Below are 17,484 nucleotides of genomic sequence, written 5' to 3'. Positions count from 1 at the left end.
TTTCACAAGAATCTAACGGCAATTGACGTTGAATCCAATTGGACTGAAATTGTTGACAGTGCCAATGACAAACGCAGATTGAACAATGGTTTGCTTCCTTATTGGTTGTCACTTGTCTTTTAGAAAATCCTGCATGTTAATGAAAAATATATATCTGGAGGCCAGCTATATACGTGTAGTCTGATTTCCGTGGTGACGTCAAATGACTTAAGCGGCTTACTGTTCTGCCGCATTTCATTGTCGCTGACAGTGTTGACCTACACGACGTCTCTGGAGGCTCTTGTAAACTTTCTGTCCCGTTCCCCGATTCCGAGTTTCGACTTTACCTCGGCTCGCGGAAATCCGAGGAGGAATGTCGGGTGGCCTTCGTCGGCTAGAGGACGAGTTTAAAGCTTCCTTTAATAAATAGCACGTTGGCCAGCTGCCTCGGGCAGCTGTTGGCATTTACTCCAGCCGTTCGGTACAAAATGGAGCTCAGCAAACGGCAGAAACGCACCGACGGGCCGCATGGAGTCGACTCCGCAGATGTGATGGGAGTTCTAATCCTGTCCTGCTTCACATTATACAGAACAGGCATTATCAGAGCATCTCTTTGCTCCCACTAGACCTTTTTAAGGCGCCTGAACTATTCTCTCAACTGCACAGCAGGGTGCACATTACCTCCACTCAATACACACTATGTCAAAAAAATTAAAGAAAAATATCCACGTTGGGATATGCGGCAGATTGTTGAGTTGTTAAGGACAAAGAAAGACTTTTTTTCGGCCTAGTTGACAACAGGGAGCCATTGTGTGTTTAAAAAAAACGAAAATGACTAAATAATCAGTTCTACTTTCATTGAATGAAGTTAAAATGATTGTTTTGACATTCTCCGCTTTTAACACTTGCATGTTTTAACCTGCACGAGAACTATTTCCATGGGCAGATTTATTCGGAATGACTGTGGATTTTTTAGGGGTGTTGAAATATTGCAATGAACTTTCTCTAACATCAACTAAAAAGCAGACCGTTTTAGGTTTGATATTCCTTTTTATTGTTCAGTGACTATTCCATACTGAGATGAAAGGTACTAATTCATGGTGTGGTATGTTTTTTTTTCTCAATGAGAGTGCATTATATGATGCGCTGATAATAATGACAACATAAATGATGAGTACTTGGTTCTGGCCTCTGTTTGCCATGTACGAAGGTGCAATTTTTGCATGACTAATATTAACAATCTAAGATGGCTGCCCATCGGGTGTTTGCAGACAAGATAAGAGCATTTGCTGTTCTCGCCTTTTAAAGTGCCCACAGTTAATCAGAAGCAATTTGTAGTAAAGGTGTATTTACGGAATGTGGCTTGCACAGAAAATAGAGATTCCATGGCGCTCCTAAGCATGCGATCACGGTTTTTTGTTTTTTTGGGGTGATAGTAGCTTTTTTCCCCATCTAAGAATGAGGGCCAGACAACGGGGCATGTGAGAGTCGGCAGCAGAGGAGATCACTGTCTTTTTTTTCCTCCCTCTCATGCCGTTGTCAGCCTTCAATATTCGCCTGAAATGTGGGAAAGATGTTTCATTAGTCTGACATGCTTTTACTTGCGGGGCAAAGGTTGCAAGTCATGCAAAGTGTTTCTTTTCTTTTTTTGTGTCTCCCGAGCCGGGACCCTCAAACGAACTTTGCTTTTATACGTATTTCCCCCGAGGCTTTCCATCTCTTGTCTGGCGCGTTTTTAACGGCGATGTTACGAGTCGACGCGCGGCTTAAAGTGCTTTCGGAAGTAAAATGCTCGGGCTTTTGTCGTTGGGATGAGATCGGACCGGGAAACTGAGGCGACAGATATCCTTGTTGACAAGTATTCCTTCTCATCGTGCATGTTAGCATTTACACGGCAACCATACGTGGAGTTGCTAAGCATGCTGGGAGTATTTCTAGCCGTCTGCTTGCTTTGTGTTGTGCATGAATGGTACCAAGAACACAGCATGTCAACAGAGTATCATACTGGATTCTTTCTCCCTTCTTTTACATGTCGGGTCAGCAAATCAGGCCCCAGTTGGCACTTTACGAATCCAGTCATGAGCGATCTTAGCGGAACGGAGGCTCGAGCGTTGATGTCCTGAGGCGCATCACAGCTGTTTTTGCTCCACCTTGTGTTTGCGTGCAGGCGCCAACCCGTCGAGGCCCCCGGCTTTCCACGGCGCCAACAGTCCGGGCCCCGTGGCTGACCTTTACGGGCCCGGCAGCCAAGATTCGGCGGTGGGCAACTACATCAGCACCGCCAGCCCTCAGCCCGGATCCGGCTTCGGCCCCAGCATCGCCGTGAGTACTTCGCGTTGGCTCGTGTTTGTCTGCCTCGGCCTCATACGGGTGTACGGAAATGATTGAGGGAAAAAAAAAGGCTAACTAACTTTATTGCCTGTTCACAAAAGCGCACAATTTAAGAGGGCCTAAGCAGCCAAATTCAAAGCATTGCTAGATTTATGACCTCTGTGACCTTTGACCTTGTCCCCTGGCCTGCAAATTTGAGATTCGTAAACTAGGTCATCTGTGATCCAGTTAATCCTTTAAATATATTTTATCAATAGAAGCCATATTTACACATGTAAAAAAGATTAAACCTGCTTTAAAAAAAAAATGCTGCCTGAAAATGTCAAAATACAATTTAAAAAAAAACTATGAACCATTTCCATAAAAAGAAAGAATAATTAAAAATAAAAACTTGCAAATCTACTGTGAAGGCCCATTAAAACTTAACATCCAAACTAAAAAAACAATGTTATTATGAAAAATTCTATTACGCGTCGACAAATTTTACACCTTTTTCATGAGCAGACCTTTTTTTCCATCTGCCTTTGACTTAATTTCATTTTTTTTTACTTAATTCCACCCTGACGATAATTCTGTACCCTTTGTGCACAACGGGGTAAAGCTAATTTTAACTTTGCAAGTTATTTGCGTCCAAAGCTGCTGTTTATTTCCCACAGCAGTCGTAGCAATTACCTCTCTTCGCCCTGCGTCACCTTCCCTTGCAGTAAAAAAAAAGGAATGTACGCTATTTTTAGAAACCCAGCTGTCCTTACACTCGGGTTCATCTCCGTCGGCGTATGGTTACCGTATCGCTGACCTGATAGCCGCCGCTTGCCGCGTTAACCCGTAAATATAAGAACACCCTTTTTTCGTAACGATCCCGTTTCAGCCAGAGTTTTAAAAAAAGGGTCTTTTAAGTTATTGACGTTATCCTATTCGGTGCCCCCCCCTGTTAAACTCTTATCCAAACCTCGCCGTCCATGCCAACTATTTGTTTGCTTGGCGCTTCCCTTCTCTTGGACCTGGCTGAATATTTCATGTGGGTTTTACGGCCTTAGAACGGTGACGCGTGGCGGAGCTGCTGGACTGGCACTCGTGCTTGTTGGGGCATGTTTTTAATAGTTCGACACAATTAAACGGAGAAGAGGCTATGCAAATAACACCTGCTTTGCGGGAATAAAAGGTGATTAGCATAAGGCTTGAAGTGGGATAATGAAGAGCCCATTAGTACTGCAGGACTACAGAGTCAAGCAACTTTTATAGTACACCCCATTAAACGGAGGCACGCTAAGTGCTGGTGGAACTCATGCACGGATTGGATGCCTTGCTAACCAACAAATGATGTCGCTGTGCATCCAGCTCACCGGAAAAAATACAAATACTACATATTTTCTCGCATATAAGCCTTACCCTTAAAATTGCCTTCAAATCGTTGAATTTTACAATTTTTCTCGTATGAGACGCCCCCTGATTGACAATTTTCACCTCCATATTCATGGTTTTAACAGGGAGTACCATTGTGTTACTTTGAAGGGAAAATGCTAAGAAAAATATTTCTGTTTGTTTAGCGTTTTATCTGTTTATCTTTTCTCTATTTTAGAATAAATGAACGTATCGGCCGCATTGTCTTGCGTTATGTATGGCGTTTCGTCTTTGTGACCTTACAGTGGCGTGCATGTCAAGTCTAATTTGGGCACAAATAGGCCGTACCCTTGATTTTTTTTTGTTATAAATAAGGTTTATATGAGAGAAAATACTGTACATATACCTTGATTTTTTTTTTACAAATACGGCTTACATGCGAAAAAATACTGTACATATACCTTGATATTTTTAAATTACAAATACAGCTTATATGTGAGAAAATACTGTACATATACCTTGATTTTTTTTTTACAAATACGGCTTACATGCGAAAAAATACTGTACATATACCTTGATATTTTTAAATTACAAATACAGCTTATATGTGAGAAAATACTGTACATATTTGGTTACTGTGTCCAAACTGTGGTCGCGGGCCAACTCTGTCCCGCAGCAAATGGCAATAGTTTCTAGATATAATTGCGTAATCTGAATTTGACCCAATTTGACTTGCATCCCAACTCCTGATTGGTTGAGACTAGTAACGAGAAATGAATCACAAGCCCACGTTTATTGCACACGGTCTTCACAGAACTGTGTCACGCTATACCACTCGTTGTCTACTCATCAGAATTTTGCTCCAAATGCTACGATTTTTTTTAATTTATTTATATTTCCCAACGAATATCCTTAGGTAAAATCCTCCTCCAAATATGGCGCCTTCCAGCGTTTCTGTGGCGCGAAACCCCGATTTGAGCCTCCCCGTCGGATCGTTCCAATCCGGCAGCGTTATTAAATCATCTCGTCACAATCGGGCGGCAAAGCAGAACGCCGACGGGCCCTCGTCGTCGGCGTCGCGCTCGGCTGCTTTCGTTAATCCCTTTAGCCACTATCAAAATAGCGGCTGCGAAGAAGCCGTAATGATTTCAACTGTTTTTATATGCGAGACAATTAGAACGCAATTAGTAGATTGAGGCGATAAGAGCGGCTAATCACAGCCGAAAGGCCCGCCGCCGTTCCTTTCTTTGCCTGTGATTTCCACCAACCTGTCAGCAGCCACTCTGACGCCAGCCTGATTAGCCGGGCGCCGCCGCCATCGTCTCGTTCTGGGATTTTTGGCATCTGCATCTTATCACTTGTGTGTGTTTGTGTGTGGGAGGGAGAGTTTGCATAATGTATGCACTGTTTTTGATCACGGTGTTAATGTAACGTGCTTTGTTTGAGAGTGCTTTTAGTAGCCAAGTAACATGAAAAATGCAGGGTGTTCTCAAAAAAGCCTTTATACTGTCTAATAATAACATGAGCTGGAAAGATGTATTTGGACAAAAAGTTCCCAGCGTTTACGGTAAGCAAGGATTTCTGTCATTTTTCATCAAAGAGGCTTCGGCCCAGCTTGTCTGTGAAAATCAAGATTGGAAACAATGGAAAGACTGCAGATGGCAGTCTTGTTTCACTTTGAAGTGGAGCAAATATCAATTTGGGGACTCTTAAACTAGCGAATCAGTCAATGTTTAACTTCGTAGGTTTATGAAATTTGATGAGTTAACATTTTAGCATTTGTGTCGTATGATAAGGATCGTGTCGGTTTAACGAATGGAGGCCAGTTTTTTGGGATCGCCCTGTATATTGAGTAGCTGATGTTAGTTAATCTGAGTTTCCAATTGAATATGATTTGAACCCTCGTAGTTGAAAAAGATGATACTCACTTTTGTTTCCTTGAAATGCATACTGACCACGGCACTAACTGTACACTTTTAGGGCCCCTTGATTGCCACAGCTTTTACAAATGGATACCATTGAACAGGTGGCCCGCTTGCTATCTCATCAGAGGTATTGCATTTTATTTACTGTGCATTTCATCCATTTTCTTTTGACTTCGTGTCCATCACATCCATCGTGTGTGTCGCCAAAAAATAGCCGAGTAGTCTCGGGCGTAACCGGACGTTTGGTCGCCGGACGTTTGGTCGCCCAGACGTTTGGTCGCCGGACGTTTGGTCGCCTGGGTGAATATAATTTTGAGAGCTGGTTTCAACAGTAGATATTTAGATATTAAACTCTCTCTCTCTCATGAATATAATTTTGAGAGCTGGTTTCAACAGTAGATATTTAGAGATTTAGGTTTCAACAGTAAACTCTGTCATGTTGTCAAACGTCCGGTGACCAAACGTCCGGGCGACCAAACGTCCGGGTGACCAAACGTCCGGCGACCAAACGTCCGAGTACCGCCTCGGGAGCACCGAGATTTGAACTTCAGTTCGCCTTTAGACATTTTTTGTTTGTTTTAAATCTCGCGTATCGATTTTGATAACAGCACCAGTTCGGGAATCACCCCCTTTTTAATGCAACGGCCTGCGCATGTCCACGAAACGTCACCTTGTGCGACGCCACGCCCCATTCGTGCAGTGACTTTTTCCACGAAATTGAATAATTTTCCACATAATGTCAAAATTTCAGCAGATTTTCATAGCGTCGTCATGCTTAGATGTGGTTTGCGTGTACCGTTAACGTTGATATCGTGAGTGGCGTACTAACGGTTCCCCAGTTATCGTCTTCGCCCGATTGAGACCGTTTACGAGGAAGACATTTTCCGATCTGTGCTTTTCAAGGACACAGCCCCATCTCACCTTCACGACTCAAATAGACTCGGGAAGAATATAAAAAAAATGTATGTACTAAACGTCTGTCTTGATGTGTCGCACCCGTCACGCACGCACGGAGGCTCGTCGGCATGCCGCTTCCTCTCCGTCGCTTCCTTTTGTGTTTGGCGACGCCACGCGCTCTCCTCCGACCCACATCCTAATGGACTCTGTGTACAGGTGGCGCTACTGAGGCACAACGGACAGGCTCAAAAAGCCGGCAAGTGGTAACCACGAGAAGAAGGAAAGAAACTGTCGAGTCATCTCGGAAAAACGACGACTGCTGTACTATATTCCAAACCTCCTATAACGACGGCGTCTGGTTTGGTTTTGATGTTTCGCATCTCTTTTCACCCGCCTCTTTTCTTTCCTGTGCTTTGGTTGCTCTGTCAGTTTAGTTCCACACGACTTTGGTGTCATTTCTGTGTGTTCCCCCCTCCCCCCCAGCCCCCAATACCGCCCCCCGCTCTTTAAACTACGGGCGACACGGCAAAAAACAAACAAAACAAAAAGAAAGCAGCTCGTAATGTCTTCGTCTTCGGTAGCTTGGAGGAAAAACGAAGCATTCGGGCTTAACATACACACACACACACACACACACGTTCGCAGAAAGCAAGAAAAATTGCTGTGCGGGTTTTTAGATTTGAAAAAAAAATCAATTTTATCGCAAATCGGATACGAGGGTATCAAAGTAATAAATTTTAGTAGCGCTTTTATTTCTCGTGATGTCTCATTGTTAACCATGATAACCTATTTTTGGGCAATACAAAGAGGACTCCAATATTTTTATGGTCCTTTTTTTTTATAAGTGTTGTTTTTTTGTTGTTTAGAAATATACAAATATGATATAAATATATATATATATGCTATAACAAATTTCATATAACAACATTGTGAATTGAGACTTGCGGAAAAAAAGAAATGTAGCTGTACATATTATTCCCGTCACTGCATATAACCAACTCAGTGAGCGAATAGCATATTTTTGTGATGGTGTGTCAAAGAACATGTTATAGTGTGTGTGAATAGAAGTAAACACTTTGGATTCGGATTCGGATTCTGATGATACTTTTTACCCTGCTGAAAAACCGTAACAGCCCGAGACCAACACGCACTCTGTAAATAGTCAAAACTAAATCGTATACAAAGTACCAAACCAGCAAAACCCAGCGTCACGTTTTATGGAATTTCAACAAAAAAAAACAAAAAAACAACGAAGAAAAATAACAACAAAAAGTATACAAAATTGGTATCTTTTATGAAGCTGTTAAGACGAGATGAAGGAAGAAAAAAAACAAAAAAAAGTTGATTTAAATCCAAAGCACACTGTACTTTTCGATTGCATTTTGTGCATACGCAAACACTTTTGTACTCTTCTCAATTTTTCTCCTTTTGTTTGTTTCATCCTGCAAATTCCCAAATTTTGGGAGAAAAACAATGTACTTGGTTATTTGTTTCTTGTTTAGAATTTTTAATTACTATTATTTGTTTAGTTTTTTTATGGCATACCTCAGCCTGATGAATTCTGTTGTGGAATCGGAGGCAGGTTTTAATTTATTCTCACGTCAATGAAAACACTGAATGGATTGAAAATGACCTATTTAACGAAAAGGAGGGAAGAAGACGACAACGACAAAATCTTTGCACTGTGAGTAGTAAAGTACAGGCCATTTCCTATTTGCACATGTAAATGTTGGCTTTTTCAAAGGCGGCCTTGTGCTTTGGGATTTAGTGTGCAGGATTTTTGGATTCTTGTATTTGAAACTAGACAAACGCCTCGCAATGGCGGGGCCACTTAACGGCTTGCAAAATACTAGTTGACATGTTCGACCTCTGCTTTGCTTTTATTAGACCCATGACTCATTTGAAGGTATTTATTCGGGGTCGCACACTGAATTACCGACCGTATCAAGCCGCAAACATCCGGCTAATAACAACGATACGTTCCCGAGCCCTCTCGGCGATTCCAAGGTCATGGTGACGGGACGCATCGTCATTTTGGACTGCTTTTTTTTAATATTTCGTTCCTCTTTTTTTAAAATATTAATATTACGTTTCACCCGCTTGCATCTCCAAGCAACCAGGTAAAGAAATATGCTGGATACTTATAAAAAGTCAAGGGTATGGAGTTGTGATGCCGTAATAATTCAGAAAAAAAAACTTGTAATGTTCACATGTAAAAGAAAATACAAAAGTACCCCCCCTCAAAAAAAAACAAAAAAAAAAATTAAAAAAAAGAGAAGAGGCTTCTTTGCTGATTTCCAGTTGAATTTTGTTGTGGTTTCTATATGACTAATAATTGTACTCTACTATTAAAATGTATTGTGCATCTCTTGCTTTTCTCTCTTTCCATCCTCCGAAGATCTTTTGTTTCTCCTTCATGTATTTCATGGGTGTGTAAAGAAATATCTTGTAAACACAGTGCTGTCTTTGCTCCCCGTCTAGTGCTTCATTGTTGTTCTTTCTCCCTCTGCTCTACCTCTCCTCCAAGTACAAGTAGATGTTTTGTAGTCCTCATTAATATGCTAGATGTAGTGGACTGTAGTAGACCGTAGCAGACCAGTGGAGACACGTATACACACACACAGGCCAGACTTTTTTCGTCGGTGACCATGTTAGTCTGGCACCTTCAACCTTGGACCTTTTCCGTTGTTCTTCTCGCTCCCTTTCTTCCGCCGGCGTCGCACCTCCGTGGCGGGCGCTCTTCGGCAAACCAAAGCTCTCGTGGACGCCAGAACGAGAGAAAAACGCTTGCTGGGAGGTGGAAAGTGGACACCGGGGTGTTATTTGGCTATCTATCCCACCCTTGAATGTTTTTAAAGGGGTGTGCCATACTACCTTAAATGCTAATGCTAGATATGCAAAAGCTTCTTTTCTTCACTTTGCCGGAGCCAACGCAAACGTTCAAGTGGTCCTCGTTGGTTGGAAAGGTGTCATCGCCCGGGTGATACTTTACTTTGAAAGGCTGTTTCGATTCTAACGCAGAGATTTTGAAATGAATTGGGATAAAGGAGGAGAAAAAAATCTTGTTGAAGTGTCAAAGCACGAGAATTTGACCACTGAAGCCTTTTCAAAAGGTTTAGCGGCTTTATAGGTCATGGCGACGGCTCTGGATGGAAAATTGTTGTACCGTAATTCCTCAAATAGCGACCGTGGGGTGTCCGATTTTGTAGAGACGGACGTTTAAGTATTTGAAAGGACATGTTGCTCCTTTGTTCTGACGGAAAAGGCTTTGTATTTTTTCTTCTCGTTTGCTTTCACTGCCTATCTAAAAGATGATGGTTTTGATCCACGTTAAGCTTTTCCATCCGTTGGATCGGAATCGATCTGGATCAACGTGTCACCGCCCCCATTTGAACCAATGTCGCAGCTATTTGGTGTCCGCGACCAAATCGGGTCAAGCTATAACAAGATTCCAAATTCCATGTTCAATTGCGCCAGGTTCCCCACTTTTTATTGGCCTGCAGCAATTGATGAAAATATAATTGAACACGCAAGAAGCTTAAATTCAGCCTGTGTTCTGTCGCACTTCTCCGTTTTAACTCTAGACGGAGCCAGTCGCTCAAATAGTGCCTCGCCAACAGCCCAGGGCTTCAAATCAGACTCGGCTGTCAACGTAGGAAACTATCGAACAAAATCATCCAATATGTGAGCTAGTTTGAGACTTTTCGAGATCCCATTTCACTGCCATTGGACTTGATGTCTATTCCTATCCGAGTCAAATTAGATTGGACTTCTTTTGCCATCAATCCACAGCCCTTGGGTTGATTGACTTAAAAGAAAAAAATTGAAAACACAGATTTCCCCCCTAATTTCCCCCCTAATTTCAACCCTCTTTTTAACAATTGAAAACACAGATTCCCCCCTAATTTCAACCCTCTTTTTAACAATTGAAAACACAGATTCCCCCCTAATTTCCATCCTCTTTTTAACAATTGAAAACACAGATTTCCCCCCCCCTAATTTCAAACCTCTTTTTAACAATTGAAAACAGATTTCCCCCCTAATTTCCATCCTCTTTTTAACAATTGAAAACACAGATTCCCCCCTAATTTCAACCCTCTTTTTTACAATTGAAAACACAGATTTCCCCCCTAATTTCATCCTCTTTTTAACAATTGAAAACAGATTTCCCCCTGATTTCAATCCTCTTTTTAACAATTGAAAACACAATCCCCCCTAATTTCCATCCTCTTTTTAACAATTGAAAACACAATCCCCCCTAATTTCAATACTCTTTCTAAGAATTTAAAACACAGATTCCCCCCCCCCCCCATTTCAATCCTCTTTTTAACAAATGGCACTGGAATGATATTTATTTTTCAGATGGAAGCCGTTATTTGAGGAAACACAATTTAACAAATAAACACCCGTTAACAGCTCAAGGCAGCCAAAGACGAAACCCGAGATCGCCTAATTGTCGCAATGGCCAACATTCGACGTGGTTCGAACGATTTGATACCGAGTGAAGTCAAGACATGTCAAGCTTTTTATGCTATTTAGCCTTCTATCCAACAGGGTAAAAGAAAGTGTTCCTTCGCGCTAGTCTAGTTTGACGTAGACCAGATGTAGTCTTGTAGTGAAGCCACCTGAACCCAACAAAAACTTGAACTTTTCCTCGCCGACGATGGCCTCCGTAGTGTAGTCATGCAGTAGCTTGGACTTTAAGGTAGCATGGCTCTGTGCTTCTCATTTCATTTGACGGCAAACTGACGGCGCTTTGCAGCTGATGAATGTTACGCATTTTAGTCGACTTGGCTTCTCCGTTCGGGGAGAGGGGAGGGGGACTTGGTTTAAGAAAAAAAAAATCTTTGACAAAAAAAAAAAAACAAGAAGTCCACCTGGTAGGTGTTGACCTTTGTGTACTACCGTATCCATCGAAACTTGAATCTGGAGGCAAGTGCTAGGCAATGGCCACTGTTCACTTATCTCACGGCTACTTTTCTCTCATCTTGAATGTTTTCCATCCTCAAAAGACGAATTGGACTCTCACGGTGATGGCAAAGTTTAGACTTGTCTTTTGTTTTGTTTTCACGCTGTCAACATAGAAGATGGCGCCTAAAAAATGCGCGTCTGGAACCTATTTCCAGCGGAAAAAACATCACCACCTCCCATGCAATAGACATCTAGAAGCGTGTCTTTGTTAGAAAGGAGACGTCTGACGTAGTAAAGACCGCCTAGCCACCGTTCCGTTGTTGGAGTCCATCCCAGGTGCATGCTGGGACGTGTGTCTCGCTTCGCTCTCGGGCCATTCCTAACACTTGCCCCCCTTTTTTCGTTTTTTATTCCGTTAACCGACTTTTTATGGCGAGAGACGGACCGACAGACTCGACCGACCTGATCTGAAAGCATCTTTCAGGTTACCATATAGGCTTGCACAAGCCCTGTTGTAAAATATATGGAAAATAATAACGGATGGATGGATGGGGGTCTCTCACATATCAAATGTGGAAAGTCTAATTTTATATTTGTATTTTCGAATAATAATATTGACCAAAAAAAAAAAGTTGTCTGTGAAAGGTTTCCATCCTCTACTGTGGTCCAGAAATTGATGTGTCTGTCTGGAAAATAAATACAATAAACTGAATTGTTATATGACTTGTTTGAGGTTTTTTATGGTTGCACTTTAGTCGCCACTTATCTGATCGTAAATACCCTTTAACGTGTTTTTTGTGTGACAAATAATGTTGGGCATCGAGCTCGCGCACATGACGTCAATTCACATTTAAGTAGCAATGAAAGGCACAATGTAAATCGAGAAGTTATGGTTATTACTGCAGTGGTAAAAGATGATGATGCTGCGTAGCTCTGCTTCCTCCTAGTGGCCGTGCCCGGGACTGAGTATATATGCACTTGGGTAAAAAGAAGCCAATCAAGGACTATTTTTCCTCTCATCAGCATCAATATTTTTGAGGCTCACTGACTCCATGGCTGTAGATGGAATTAAGAGAAAGGCAGGACTAATAAAGGTTGAAATTGACTCATTCCGCTTTTGAAGTTTTTCATCATGACTTACATTGCATTCTCTCATTTCAAGGCAGTGCATCAACTCACAAAGATGCTAACTCCATCTGTCATCCTGACAAGGCGATCGATGGGCCCAACTCCCGAGTCGCGCAGCCAGTCGTCATCGGTTCTTTCCGGACTCCCTGGAGTCCACAACAAAGTATCGTGAAGCAAGAACCAAAAACTAGTGGCACTGTTGCATGGTAATTATATGTGAGGTGAGGAGCTTCTTTTAAACGTAAATGGCCAATAAAATAGCCAAATAAAATTCGCGACACACTACAATTTGAGTTTACAGGAAACACAACAACAGCGTCAAATCCTTTGCTAATTATCGTTTTTGACCCTTTAACCCTAACTCCCGGACTTCCATCGCCGTCAATGGCGAATATGTCAAACGCCCTCAGGGGGGATGCTTCGGCAATGCATATTTATGACTGCCAGAGTTATTAACGTTAATTAAAAGCTGCTCCAAGACGCCGGCGTGCCTAATTGGCGATTACAGCCATGGATAAAAATGACAGCTATTTGTATAAGACATTAGTACTATATTGCAAAAAAAAATAACATTCACCACGCGTCCACACACACAAGACCACCATTGTAAAAGCTTGCCGTAAAATGAGCAACGTTCAATCCTCTGGCGAAATTATCTCCCTCGGCAGAAACGTAATGGTTGCTCCTCATTGGCAGCGGAACATTTTTTTGACAGGCGTGTGTTTGCGTGGTGATGAGGCACTCAGGTGGTGGTGGCCTCCCAGAATGCACCTCTAATATGGAGGCTGGCATGCAAATTGACGTGACATTGACGGGCGCTCTCTCACGCGGGCACTCCGTTGGCTAATAATTGCTGATTAAAAACCACTTTACAGTCCATGACAACTCCAATGTGCATTAACCACATGACCTTGTGCCAATGCGAATAGTTTCACGAATGTGCCACTAATAAAAGAGGAAAGTAGAGGTAAACAAATGGGATCCGTTTGTTTACAAACTCCAGAAAGTGAGCCGTATTAAAACATCTGACAGTTTGCATTACAGTCTATTACTTGCTTCAAGTGATTTGACACTGCCCCAAACAAAGAATGCTAATTGTTAGCCAGTCTATGGTGTTTCCCCTTGTATGTTAGTATTAAGATACCTGTTTATTTTTTTTCTCTTTAGTTTGACATGTAGGAACGTTCTGTTGAGTTTTATCAGCAGATTGGCTCCTATCTAAAAAAATTTCCAATTTAAAATGGCTAATATAAACACAAGATGTCACTTGCCTGTCTTAGGAAATGATATGAATATCTTTTATTATTTTCATGTGACTAGACTCTCAAAGAAAAGGCCTGGTCTGGTGACCTTGGCGCACGCGTGGTTGAAGCTTGTGTCGCTTCATATCAAATTAAAGGTCATTTGTGTGAGCTATCAGGTCATTTGTCACAATATGTGCTGGTGTAAAGTACAGTGGCAAAGCAATCTCATTTCTCCAGCGAGGATACGCTCAAGGTCAACTGTGACATCAGTCCCAAGCGCTAATTCACCTCTACGGCGACACGGTAACGAACACGGCGTGGCGTGCTTTGCCGCATATTGTTTCTTTTCTTTCCTTTTTTTTTAAAGTGCTTCTCATATCTCCCGTTTCATGGTTTGTGTGTTTGTGCGCGTTTGTGACAACACGGGCTTATCAGTCCACGTACCGTGGCGCAAAACAATATGCTCATGTTTGTCCAATGACGGTGCCCTCCCTTGCCGCACATTTACAGATGTACGCACAATTTGGCGAACGCAATCAGTGCACCGAACGGAGGCGCAGATATTCGTCAAGGAAAAAAAAACTCATTATTGTTCTTTGGCTATGGAAAAGCAGTCAATGGCCCATATCACACGGAATGACCCCCTCCCCACCACAAAGCTGAATTCCACCAGGATGCAATGTGCACAATGTTCACACTGACGCACACACACACAAAAAATCAATTTCTAACGTCTCTCATCTCCATGCGCTTTTCTTTATTGCAGAAACACGTCGGTGAGCGAGAAGCAAGTAAAATGCCTCATAGAAAAGCTTCTAGTAAAAGAGTCCAGGGACAATTCAGCACACTTTCATTCTCATCTTGCCAGAAAAAAAAGTAAGTGCACAATGATTATTGCATATTAACAGTAAATATACAATATCACGCACAGGCTATGAATATTAATGCATTAAGTCTATATGTATGCATACATGTTATGTTAAAGGTCATGCAGATCGCCTGTTTCTCTGTGGCGACTAGTGACGTCACAAGGCCTACTTTAGGTCTTCAGCCCCTCTAAAATATCATATTTAGTGTTTTTATGGTTTTTTTACATCTCTGGAAATTTCTGTCAATCAACTGTCAACTATCAACTGAGCATTTTTAATTGTAATGGTCATTTTCTGGTGTAGTCCATTCCACTTGACCATAATGTGTCCGTCTACGTGAATAAAATCCGTTCCATGTTTTTTGCCACCTTGCTTGTACGTAGTCCATTCCACTTGAACCTACAGTACCGTTCCATGTTGTTTTGCAACTTTGCCTGTACGTAGTCCATTCCACTCAAACACGTAGTGTCCGTCTACGTCATTCAAAATCTGTTCCATGTTTTTTGCCACCTTGCTTGGACGTAGTCCATTCCACTTGAACATCTAGTGTCCGTCTACGTGATTGAAACTCCGATCCATGTTTTTGTTGCAACCTTGCCTGCAGTTCGCAACGCGTGGCTGAGTGCGTGGAGTAACAATTTGCATCACCGCAGCCATTGAAGACGATGCAATGGGGACAAACTTTAAATAATGCTTCGATGGAGGATTTTCTCAAAAGTAAGTATTCATCAGTGATGGTAGAAATTAGTTCCAGTTCGTAGATAGAGTTGGTGCACAAAAGCAAAAGCGTTTTACCACAGCTGATTGGAATATTCAGTCAATCAAGCACAACGCAGCTTTGTGCGTGTGGCAAGTGTGTCAAACATGGTAGTAAATCTTTTGTGTTTATATTTTATTTTAATGGTGTAAACGTTCAAATGGCATGAAATTGTCTTGGTTGCTTATAACAGTTGCGTGTATCTGCAAAATCAGTGCAAAAGTTATGAGCTGGTGTTTTTTTATTTTGAGATTTTTTGGGGGGGATGCTCAATTTTAAATACATTGTTGACCATGGTTTTGTCCTCCAGGGGGCCTCACCCGACTCCCACCCCGTCTTCAGAACCTACGGAGACCCCTCCCTAATAGTAAGGCTTCTGTTTCTTAAAATGATTACCTTGTATTGTAAGACTTTTGGTTGTTAAAAATTGAAATTAGTAAGGCTAGTTTTCTTTTCTTTGTTTTTAAAGGCAAATGATACTAAGCTTTTTTTTTCTTAAAAAAAAACGACCATGTATACTAAGGCTTTTTTTTTTCTTAAAAAAACGACCATGTATAGTAAGGCTTTAAAAAAAAAAAACAACGACATAGTATAGTAAGGCTTTTTTCCCTAAAAACGATGATGTATAGTAAGGCTTTTTTTCTTTAAAAAAAACGACATAGTATAGTAAGGCTTTTTTTCTTTAAAAAACGACAGAAAAAAGCCTTACTATACTATGTCATTTTTTAAGATAAAAAGCCTTACTATACTGTCGTTTTTTAATTTTAAAAAAAGCCTTACTATACATTGTTTTTTAAGAGAAAAAAAACCTTACTATACTATGTCGTTTTTTAAGAAAAAAGCCTTACTATACTATGTCGTATTTTAAGAAAAAAGCCTTACTATACTATGTCGTATTTTAAGAAAAAAAGCCTTACTATACTATGTCGTTTTTTAAGAAAAAAAGCCGTACTATACTATGTCATTTTTTAAGAAAAAAAAGCATTACTAATTGCGTTCCCTTGTTACAGATATTGTCTCATGAGTGTGCAGGGCTGCTTCACAGATTTCCATATTGACTTTGGAGGCACTTCAGTGTGGTACCACATCCTACAAGGTGGAAAGGTCAGTAAGCACGTCTGGAAAAGTTCAAGCTATACTATGTCGTTTTTAAAGAAAAAAAGCCTTACTATACTATGCCGTTTTTTAAGAAAAAAAGCCTTACTATACTATGTCGTTTTTTAAGAAAAAAAGCCTTACTATACTATGTCGTTTTCTAGGGAAAAAAGCCTTACTATACTATGTCGTTTTCTAGGGAAAAAAGCCTTACTATACTATGTCGTTTTTTAAGAAAAAAAGCCCTACTATACTATGTCGTTTTTTAAGAAAAAAAGCCTTACTATACTATGTCGTTTTTAAGAAAAAAAAGCCTCACTATACTATGTCGTTTTTTAAGAAAAAAAGCCTTACTATACCATGTCGTTTTTTAAGAAAAAAAGCCTTACTATACTATGTCGTTTTTTAAGAAAAAAAGCATTACTAATTGCGTTCCCTTGTTACAGATATTGTCTCATGAGTGTGCAGGGCTGCTTCACAGATTTCCATATCGACTTTGGAGGCACTTCAGTGTGGTACCACATCCTACAAGGTGGAAAGGTCAGTAAGCACGTCTGGAAAAGTTCAAGCTATACTATGTCGTTTTTAAAGAAAAAAAGCCTTACTATACTATGCCGTTTTTAAAGAAAAAAAGCCTTACTATACTATGTCGTTTTTAAAGAAAAAAGCCTTACTATACTATGTCGTTTTTTAAGAAAAAAAGCCTTACTATATTATGTCGTTTTTTAAGAAAAAAAGCCTTACTATACTATGTCGTTTTTTAAGAAAAAAAGCCTTACTATACTATGTCGTTTTTTAAGAAAAAAAGCCTTACTATACTATGTCGTTTTTTTAAGAAAAAAAGCCTTACTATACTATGTCGTTTTTTAAGAAAAAAAGCCTTACTATACTATGTCGTTTTTTAAAGAAAAAAAGCCTTACTATACTATGTCGTTTTTTAAGAAAAAAAGCCTTACTATACTATGTCGTTTTTTAAGAAAAAAAGCCTTACTATACTATGTCGTTTT

The 17,484-nt window shown here is 40.8% G+C and overlaps 1 protein-coding gene and 1 long non-coding RNA gene across 14 annotated transcripts in view; both read left to right on the top strand.

Moving 5' to 3' along the window:
• Window positions 1-8,843, top strand: part of msi2b (musashi RNA-binding protein 2b) — a 196,419-nt gene extending 187,576 nt beyond the window's left edge. For 7 of the 11 annotated variants that reach the window (XM_077591822.1, XM_077591827.1, XM_077591825.1 and 4 more), the window contains 2 exons: window positions 2,147-2,301; window positions 6,690-8,843. In XM_077591822.1, the coding sequence (XP_077447948.1) occupies window positions 2,147-2,301; window positions 6,690-6,740 (206 nt within the window). In that variant the 3' untranslated portion in view covers window positions 6,741-8,843. Of the gene's footprint in view, window positions 1-2,146; window positions 2,302-5,631; window positions 5,704-6,689 lie in introns of all 11 variants that reach the window. The other 4 variants (XM_077591826.1, XM_077591821.1, XM_077591824.1 and 1 more) reach the window with 1 other exon arrangement.
• Window positions 8,844-10,783: 1,940 nt separating this feature from the next.
• Window positions 10,784-17,017, top strand: LOC144068024 (uncharacterized). 3 transcript variants are annotated; one of them, XR_013298091.1, is made up of 6 exons: window positions 10,784-12,733; window positions 14,523-14,632; window positions 15,230-15,342; window positions 15,693-15,749; window positions 16,393-16,486; window positions 16,924-17,017. It is a non-coding gene; the product is annotated as an uncharacterized LOC144068024 (long non-coding RNA). The 3 variants fall into 3 exon arrangements; XR_013298092.1 differs by lacking the exon at window positions 10,784-12,733 and adding an exon at window positions 13,859-14,059; XR_013298090.1 differs by lacking the exon at window positions 10,784-12,733 and having other exon boundaries at window positions 13,859-14,632.
• Window positions 17,018-17,484: the final 467 nt, after the last annotated feature.

The sequence above is a fragment of the Stigmatopora argus genome, chromosome 22 (assembly GCF_051989625.1).
Source record: "Stigmatopora argus isolate UIUO_Sarg chromosome 22, RoL_Sarg_1.0, whole genome shotgun sequence".
In the NCBI taxonomy this organism is placed as follows: Eukaryota; Metazoa; Chordata; class Actinopteri; order Syngnathiformes; family Syngnathidae; genus Stigmatopora; species Stigmatopora argus.
The sequence above is the reverse complement of the archived record's forward strand: the minus strand, read 5'-3'. Positions and strand labels throughout refer to the sequence as shown.